The following is a 10,160-nucleotide window of genomic DNA, read 5'->3' as shown; positions in this document are numbered from 1 at the left end:
AACTCATAATATATTGCTTTATTTCAGTGATTAGACATCCAGAAATTGTTGATTTTTGTAATGAACATAAATTCTTTTTTTTTTTCATGACCTACCATACATTGCCACACTAATAATGGTTTTGCTTTTAATTTCTTGCTTTAAACAGCTGGAAACAACATAACAAAAGACATATCTATAACAATAACACAAAGTTTTTTTTTTATTACCTCGAATAATGTTTGGTATTAACATTCTTTCACAACTCAAAATTTGAAGGAAAAAAAAAAAATCCAAACAAATCAGCAAAAGCAGTTTTTTCAAATCTAGATTCAAGCTACAAAAACTGAATAAACTCGCATTTCGTCATTTACATTACAGATCTGCCGTGATGAACCTTCACAAAATATCAAAACTATCCAACTAATCCCTTAAATCCAAAGTTACTAGAGATAAATATGACTTCGGGTTTCTTAAACTAAAACATAAAAATTCTATTGTTTGAATATGGAATTTTTTTTATATTGGTATTAATCAAATATGGTGGAGGTGCATGGCTTCATAGTTAGGATATTGGACTCATGATTGTAAGATTGTGGTTTCGATTCCTGGATTAGGCAAGGAGTTGTATTTTTGAGTAAAACACTCCGTTTCACACGGTTCCAATGCACTTGGCTGGTAAAAATAAATAATCCTGCAACAGGCCAGCATCCTGTCCAGAGAGGAATATATATATGCCAGAGAAACCAGGAAATTAATCATATGCTCCTTATGAAGTAATGTGGACTAACCATTAATCAAATATGCCATGATAATTTTCAAGATATGTAAATCAAGGAACAAACATATATATATACTGATCACTGCCCATGCAATCTTCACGCTAACTTTTTTCAAATGGTATCACACATATCAAATTATACACTAAGAAAAACCAATTCCTTTTTAATACAGCACTAATATAAGGAGTAGACTGTTCTGTAATTTCCTTTTAGCTTTGAAATATTGAAAATATCAGCCTGAATACTTTTAAGAATCAGAACTGTTACCTGAGAGGTGCTAGATTTGGATTTGTAAATATCTGTTTCAATACTGTCCCATACAAACTAATGGTATCAACTTTGGGACTTTGTAATGCTGCCAAAAGTTAACAAAACAAAATGAGGGGAAAATAAATTTTAAAAAAAGAGGGTAGGAGAAGTTATGCTTCACAAGAAACAGAACATGTTTAATGTGAGAAACTACATGAAACACAATTTTTCAAAACAAGATTTCAATGATAATTTATTCCTATAAAATTTAAATCAAGATTTAAATTTTGGAATAGTGGCATTCACACAGCAAATTCATCTAAAGCCTAAGAATCTAAGTTTTACAACTATAACTAAGTCCCATGAAAAACAAAATATAAAACAAACTTTTTAATAATAGTTAAATGTCAAAGTTAACAAATGTAATTTTGTGAAGACTTTAATTAACTTGTTTTTGGTCGACTAATTTTAATCTACCAACAAATGTTTCTTGTAAAATAACCCACCCAATATTAATTTATGTATGTTTATGTGTGGTCTTAAACCAAGGACTGCAAAATTGGTCAGACGTAGACATACAAGCAAATGAACTGTGAAGGAATCAAGCACCCGTTCTTTGTAGGTTTTTTTTTTTTTACCACACATTATTGAATTACCTTTTTTTCTGTTAGATTCTCAATCAAAATATTGTATTTTGAAGATATCTCACTATGTACAACTATAATTTATAGATATGAAAGAAACTCAGTAAAATTTGTTCTCTTCTGAGGCATTAATTTTTATTTGGTAACCATAAACAACACAATTCAGTTTATGTTGTTGGTGTTAAGAATATCTAGACATATAATTACCTTCTCCAACTGCAATTGTTGTCTTGGTACAAAAAATAGACCATCCAACCAATGGAAAAGAGATTCACTGATTGAAATGGTAAAGATGATGATGATGATGATTGATTTCTAAGAAGTGGGTTCCAATTATGTTATAAACAATAATAAACAATGCATTATGCATTTTGGTAAGCCCTTTCCTTTCCCTCCAAATAAGTACCTCTTCAATTTAACAGATGTTATAATTAAGAAGAACATTGTAAAAATACTTGTTTCTAATCTGTGTTCAAGTATTTTAATTTTAATTGCCTAAATCAAAACAAAATACAAACTGTTGTATAATAAATAAAATACTAATTTTTGTTCAATCAAATAATTTTTTACATAATTAAAAAAACAACAACAACTAAGAAACATAAATGAGCCAGATGGATATTTTTGCCAGAAAATCTTCTGCAGGTTATTAGATTTTTACTTTTTGAATACCAGTCCACCTGCAAAGATTTTTCTTAATGAGGATAAATTCTTAAAATTTATTTTTCTTTCACTTAAGCTATTTATCCTCCTTCCTTTCCTTTTTTTTGCTTTGAAATATTACAGGGTATGAATGATATGTGTAAAATGTATTTAACACACCTATGTAGACATACATACAGTGTTTATTTGTTTTATATCCATTTTTCCATGCTAACATGAGTTGGATGAGTATTTATTGAGACATATTTTTGACTCAACTGCCTTTCCTACTATTAACTCTAACCCTGTTTGCCAAATAGGGGTCTTTCCACCCTTCCACACCCACTCTGTTTATCTTCAAAAGCAAAGAGCTATACGATGATTTGTTAACAGGAAATGCCAACGTAATGTAACTACTTTTACTCAAATAGCTTCACACAAAGACACAATGCAAGCATTCACACATATTCACATGATGGGCTTCTTTACAGTTTCTGTCTACCAGTTCCAGTCATATGGCAATGATAAACCTGTGGCTATAGTGGCAGACATTTTACTGAAGGTGCTATGCAGTTCACAGAGAACCATGTGGCTACGAAACAAACTTCATATTCACACAGAATGAAAAGTGTATTCAAAATGTTTTAAGGAGAGGCTAGTATATGTTGAAAAATGTTTGAGAGGAGGAGGAACTCACTGAAATATAGCCAACAGAGGGAGCAGTTATCAAAGTGGACAGTTATAAGGTTAAATGGTCAGTCATTAAAGATATGAAGACAAGAAATGGTTGTGACATCTGAAGTAGCACTCAAGCTGGTCACATAATAAACCAGGTAATTCTAGGACATGTCATACCTCCAGAGACTGGTGTAGTAGCAGTATAATCACCAACAGCTCCATGAGCAAAGGAGATGCTTTAGAAAGAACAACTACCGAGGCTTTACGGCTTTACTATGATTAGCAGGTAATGAAAGTAATGGAAAGAACATTGGCACAATTAATTAGGAAGAGAATCAGCTTTGATGAGATGTAGTTTGGATTTGTGCAGAGCCATAGTACTAGTGATCTCTTCATTGTGAGACAACTACATATTAAGCATAAATGGGAACAGTACAAGTCATGTACAACAATACAGTCAGCAAAGTGAGAGTTGGCAATGAAGAATTTGATGTGCAAGTAGGGGTTTGTCAAAGCCCAGTTATATCACTCCTATTTATTAGGATTCCCCAAGTAAACAAACAGGTGTTCAAAATAAGGCTGTCCATGGAAACTCCTACAAACCTTAGAAGAGGGTCTGTGAAAGACTTGCGAAAGAAATTTCAGATGTGAAAACAAAATCTAAAATTAAAAGGCCTCACAGCAAACTTGGCAAAAGTCAAAGTTTTAGAAAGTAGAAAAGAAGACAGGTTTATTGCTATCAGAGAATTGACTGCAAAAATTCCGAGTATTGGAATCACAACACTGTATGTGGAAGATGTAAAACAAGTTTTCAGCTGTAATACAACTAAAATAACTGCTTTCTAATGTTTGCAAGATTCTATAGAAATAAATTGATTGCTTCTGTTACTTAGGCAACCTAATAGACTGTAGAAGGTGCTTGGGGAGCTATTACTTCTGCTGGCAATAAAGGGATTCTCTCTCCTCTAAATCACAGGTAGATTGTAAGTTGCTTGTGTACTACATGTAAAGATGCAGAGTAGTGAGGTGTGGGCAGTGATCAGAAAAGATGTGTAAAGCTTTGAGAGAAATAAAGCACTCATGGTCTGAAAGATGTGTAGTGTTAGTGTTTCATGAACAACATTGTAAGAGATGAGCTGAGAGAAACTAAGTATAAGAGGTACTAGTTGCATTAAAAACAAAGAATATGTTGGTACAGGTACATAATGAATATGGAAAATATGGGTAAAGAAGTGCCGGAATATCGAAGAGGAAGAGAAAGGAAGACCTGGGCAAATGTAGTGAAAACTAATCTCAGAGCTGCACCTCTAAAAGAGATGACAAAGGAACACAGCAACTAGCAAGATGCTGTGTTGGAAACCATTTGTGCAACTCATGCAAGCATAGAAAAACAGACGTAAGAATGATTGTGATGATGATGATAATGATGACAGTCATCATCATCATCATTATCATTTGGATGTCCATTTCTCCCATGCTTGCATAGGTCAGAGAGAATTCATTGAAGCAGATTTTGGTGAGGATTGGCACTTCTTGTCACCAACCATTACCTTTTTCCAAATAAGGTAATATTTCCTTTGGCCAGACATGGAAGACCGGAAACAATCAACATTGCTTGAATGTTAGTGATGCTCATTTATAACCATAACATGAGGTCAAGACAAGGAAACACAAACATACATGCACACTTATGTATGAAGGGTTTCTCTCAGTTTCCATCTACCAAAGCTTTGGCTGGCCTGAGGTTATAGTAGGAGACACTAGCCAAAGGTGTCACACAGTGGAACTGAACCCAAAACTGCATGGTTTGGGGTTCTTAAGCACACAGCCATGCCTATGCTTACAATGATAAACCAAATCAATTAATCAATTAATTTTAACAAACATTCCTCATTAAAAAATATTTGCATGCAAACAGGTATTCAAATAATTAAAAATGCAATAATATAAATTTAATAACATACAAAAACTGAATTTTCTTTTTCACAAAATATACAAAATTGAAAATATAGTTTCGATTTCACTTTGGAATCATTGGCTTTTTAAAAAAATCCTTGCCCTTTCATCAATAAATAATATTTTCTGAACATAATTAGAAATCAATTTCTCAATGTTTCTTAACATTAAACAGGTGTTTTTTTTTAACACATTCCAAAATCTAAAGAAAATCAATAAAAAACTAAATTAAACCATGAATTAGAGACAAGATTTAGATTTCAGTTCATGGGTTGATTAGAACAATTAAATAATTGTGAAATATTTTAAGTTGTATCATCCTTCTGTTATCAGAACTTCTTTTGTCAAATGTGAACAATCTAGATTTCCATTTGTAAGTCCAGTAATATCTTCAGATTTTTCTTTTTTCACTTCGTTACCTGATTCTAAGTCCTCTGCTACACCATTTTTAAGTAATTCACTAGAATCAGCATTTGTTCCAAGTTGAGAACGTTTCAACATTTCTAACCGGAAGCGTTCAATATCTTCAGGGCTGATTTAAAAAAAGTATACAAAAAAAAAGAAAAAACAAATCAGATTCACCTGAATAAGTTACCTGAGCATTGTACAATTAGAAATTAAATGTCAAGCAAGCTAAGCCTGAGTTTTTAAAGCTATTTTATCAGTTCCTTGAATAGCCATACCAGCTGTACCCATGCTAGCATGGAGCATGGACATTAAATAATAAAAATAACACTAATGTGGGCATTAAATAATAATGGTTTTAAGTTTTTGCAAAAGGCCAACAATTTTGGCAGAAGAAGAAGGATAAGTTTATCACATTGAACCCAGTACTTGATAGGTATTTATTTTATTGATCTCAAAAGTATGAACATTAAAGTCGACTCAGTGACATTTGAACTCAGAACACAAAGACAGATGAAGTGGTGCTAAGCATTTTGTCTGAGGTGCCTTCAAAGGATTCAAATTTTGGCACACGGCCAGTGGTTTTAGAGGTGGGTAAGTAGTGTTTAACAGATAGTTTATCAACCCTGAAAGAATGAAAGTTGACCTCAGTGGCATTTGCGTATGGAACATAAAAACAGACTATATGGTGTAAAGCATTTTGCCCAACATGCTAATGACCCAACCATCATGCTGCAGCAGCAAGGTGGAGAAGAAGAAAATACACAGTATAGTTGTTTAAAAGTCCTCTCAGTTCTGTTAGAGCAGATGTATGTCTTATCTCCACAGGCTAATACTCTACACATATACATGAAATGCTTGCATAGGTAGTTTAGGAAAAAATTCCATCATTTTACCAGTTTTAAATGGCCATTCTTTCTTTATTTTGGTGTATACTGTAGATTTTGGAATTAAAGTAAGATGCTGAGAATATATTGAAGTGTTTGTGCCTTCTAACAGCAAGCTAAAAAAATTAACTATAAATCGGACTATAGATAACCAAATTACAACAGGTATATAGTCCATTTTTTGTACCATTCTAAACTTTTTATTCTTTACTAACTGTAAATAATTCCTGGCTGATACATTCAGAATTAGGACTAAAATTTCCCTAAGCAGTTGTGAGTTTTGAAATAGTTTCTTACCTTATTTGCACAAACACAATACCATTAATGACATTTAAAGTGTCAAGAACACTCTGAATAGATGGAGTCTGTATCTGGAAAATAAATGATAGAAATAATTGAAAAAGAATTATGAAACTGCTAAGATAACCAAAAGAATGATTAGATTGTTTAGAATTTCAGAATTTTGCATTAATCTGAACTTTTTAATCCTCTTAGTATTTAAACCAGCCATATCCAGCCCAAACCTATTTTATGTTCAAACTTGCTGCATCTTACCTCTCACACCTACCCTACAATGTCATGCTAAAAATAATCATAAAAACCATAACCAAGATATTCTTGCCAATAAGTTATTTTAGCACATGTTAGAAGATATGTTTTACATAATTCATAGAATTAATCCTTTGGCATCCGAATTACTCAGTCATAATGTTTTGAATTAATCCTGCATTATCTCATATCTTTGGGAATTCAATGATGTGACTGTTTATTTTTAGAATGACATATTTGGACTGGATATGGCTGGTTCAAATGCTAAAAAGTTAAAAAAAAAAATCTTCGTAGATAGTAAATAATCTAAGAGTAACTAATGGAATATTTTCTAGTTGAAAAGATTGAAATAACTTCTTGAAGAGGAAGAATATCGACACTCACCTGAAGAGGAGCAAAATTTATGCTTTTTTCTCCTTTGCAGATTTCATTCATTTTCTTTTGAAAAACTACAGCTTGTTGAGTCAAATGTTTTAGACATTCAGAACTTTCTTTGGTTCTCTCATGTTCCTCCCCAAGCTTTAAATTTAAAAAAAAATGATTACAGTCAAATTTGCTGATGAGGTCAAATAAGACAAACACATATCCAATGTTGTTACTTGTTATAGGGATCCAGTTAAAAATTCATAATATATATATTTAATAGTTTGCACTCAATTGTTTGGTTATTTTAATGTGTCAAGTAAAGTAGTTTTAGACATTCACTAGACCACCAAAACTTCAAACAAATACATCGACAGCTAAAATTGTTCATTATTTAAAAAGAAAACTTCTAAATATACTATCAAGATTATATACTTACAACTTGTTTATAAATCGCATAGGCTTCTTTTTCACTCTGTAGAGCAGATCTAAAATCACTTCTACAAGAGCGTGTTCGAGCAACTAAATGGTGACCCATTGCAACTTTCAAACTTTTTGCACCATAAAATCTAAATTAACGAAAAAAAAGTGATGACTTAATGTACGAATAATATTTTCATATTATGCTTAAAGAAAAGTATTATTTTAATATACTTCCTACATATATATTATTTATTATTTCAAAAAAAGTCATTTATCTTAGCAAAAGACAGCATGGAGAAGGTGGATATAGAAACTAAAAGACCCCATAGTTGGGAATAAATTTAGAGAAATGTTACTTGACATATATGACTGTAGGGAGGAAAGCTTAGATACTGGGAATTTCTATTAATAACCTGCTTAGGACTAGAGATCAAAGGGTTAGGGTTAGCTTGATTAAAGTCTCAACCAAACTGAAAGTGATGTGGTGATGGAAACAGAAAGTTGATGGGGCTGGGAGGAGGGTAAAAGCTAAGAGACAGTCTTAGAAGGGTGTAATAGAGAAGATTATCAAATGGCTAGAAGAAAAGCTAAATAATAGGGATACTTGGTTGTCCCATGATTAGAACTTAACAAAGAAGTCTCTATTTTTGAAGGTATTTAAAGAAAAGATAACTTGAATGTTATACAATGTAGACTTAGACAAAGTATTGGATGGTGCAAAACTGTCTAACCATGCCAGCATAGAAGTGGGACATTAAATGATGATGATAATGATATTGTAACAGCACTCCTTGTCATAGTGAAAGCATTTTTGTCACAGACACTTTCCACTACTAACATATGGCACCTGGCATTTGGGTACTCTTTTACTTGTTTCAGCCATTTGACTGTGGCCATGTTGGAGCACCACCTTTAGTCAAATAAATCAACCCCAGGACTTATTCTACCAGTCTATTTTGCTGAATCGCTAAGTTATGGGGAAGTAAACACATCAACATCAGCTGTCAAGCGATGCTGGGGAGACAAACACAGACACACATACATATATATATATATATATATATATATATACACACACACACACACACACACACACACATATATATGACGGGCTTCTTTCAGTTTCTGTCTGAGAAATCCACTGACAAGACTTTGGTCAGCCCAAGGCTATAGTAGAAGACACTTGCCTGAAGTGTGACACAGTGGGACTGAACCCAGAACCATGTGGTTGGGAAGCAAGTTTCTTACCACACAGCCATGCCTGTGCCTATATGTATATATAAAGAATATTATCAGTTAAAATCTGCTACATACACTAATTTGAAAAACTGAAGAAGCATGAAAAATCTTTTAGTGGCATATGATTCCCAAAAGAAAGTCTTTTGTTTTTGCAGGGTGAAAAAAAATGTTTAAATAACCAGAATTATTATTGCAATTTATCAAAGTGTTTTATGAATTATTACTTTGTAGGAATACTTACTTAATATTCAGTTCTAAAGCTTTTTCTAAGAACCGTAAGGATAGATCATACTCTTCGGCAGCATGTAAAATCAAACCAATATTGCTCTGTAAAATAAGATAAAGTTTTTTTTATTGATTTCCAAAATTTTAGTTTTTTGCATCTAAATATGAAGTGATACAATTACTCAATCAAAAAGAGATGATCAACTTATGTGTGGTGAGTTCCCAGTTTTCTTCAGAGAAAAATTGTTGATGGCTAGGAACCCATTAAACCCTGTCAAATGTAATGTGTATTTATTTACATCGTTTTGAATTAATCCTGCATTATCTTGTAACTTCAAGATTTCAATACTAGATCTGGACAATGGACTATTTTATAAGCTAAAATTTTAGGGACAATTCCCAATAACCCTTAGTATCAGCCAATTGGCTATTTCTTGCATAAGTGTGTAAAATGAAAAATATTATAAAAATATGTAAATTTAATTGTTTTTTTTTTTCAAGGACAGACATTAACCCTTTCGTTACCAACCCGGCTTAATAACTAATTTATTTTACTAAATTCTGTGTTATATTTAAAATTAATTGAAAGAAACATAAAGCATCAACAGAAATATGGTAACAAAAGGGTTAAAATATATAATAAAGAAACAATTCTTAACCCTTTCGTTACCAACCTGGCTGAAACTGGCTCTGGTTCTGAGTACAAATGTCTTGTTTTCAAAATTTCTGAATTAAAATCTTCCACCAAACCTTAGTCACAATTTATGTTCCTAACACTAGCTGAATGATAACCAAGTTATTTTACTAAGTTCTTTGTTATATTTAAAATTAATAGAAAGAAACACAGAGCATCTCAACAGAAATACGGTAACGAAAGGGTTAACAAATGATTAATCTAACCCTTTCATTACCAACCCGGCTGAAACTGCCCCTGGCTCTGCAGTACAAATGTTTGGTTTTCATAAGTTTTGAATTAAAATCTTCCACCAAACCTTAGTCACAATTTATGTTCCTAACACTAGCTGAATGAGAACCAAGTTATTTTACTAAATCCTTTGTTATATTTAAAATTAATTGAAAGAAACAGAGCAAAAGGGTTAAAATATATAATAGAGAAACAATTTTTAACCCTTTAGATA

The 10,160-nt window shown here is 32.2% G+C and overlaps 1 protein-coding gene across 1 annotated transcript in view; it reads right to left on the bottom strand.

Moving 5' to 3' along the window:
• The window catches only part of LOC106870455 (clustered mitochondria protein homolog), a 68,816-nt gene continuing 58,656 nt past the window's right edge, over positions 1 to 10,160 (bottom strand). Inside the window, exons 32-36 of the mRNA XM_014916556.2 lie at positions 9,038 to 9,144; positions 7,574 to 7,703; positions 7,156 to 7,290; positions 6,520 to 6,593; positions 1 to 5,462 (exon numbers count right to left, since the gene is read on the bottom strand). Of these exons, the coding sequence (XP_014772042.1) occupies positions 5,246 to 5,462; positions 6,520 to 6,593; positions 7,156 to 7,290; positions 7,574 to 7,703; positions 9,038 to 9,144 (663 nt within the window). The 3' untranslated portion in view covers positions 1 to 5,245. The remainder of the gene's footprint in view (positions 5,463 to 6,519; positions 6,594 to 7,155; positions 7,291 to 7,573; positions 7,704 to 9,037; positions 9,145 to 10,160) is intronic.

Source organism: Octopus bimaculoides, chromosome 16 (genome assembly GCF_001194135.2).
Source record: "Octopus bimaculoides isolate UCB-OBI-ISO-001 chromosome 16, ASM119413v2, whole genome shotgun sequence".
Lineage (NCBI taxonomy): Eukaryota > Metazoa > Mollusca > Cephalopoda > Octopoda > Octopodidae > Octopus > Octopus bimaculoides.
Note: the sequence above shows the minus strand (reverse complement) of the source record. Positions and strands in the feature narration are given on the sequence as shown.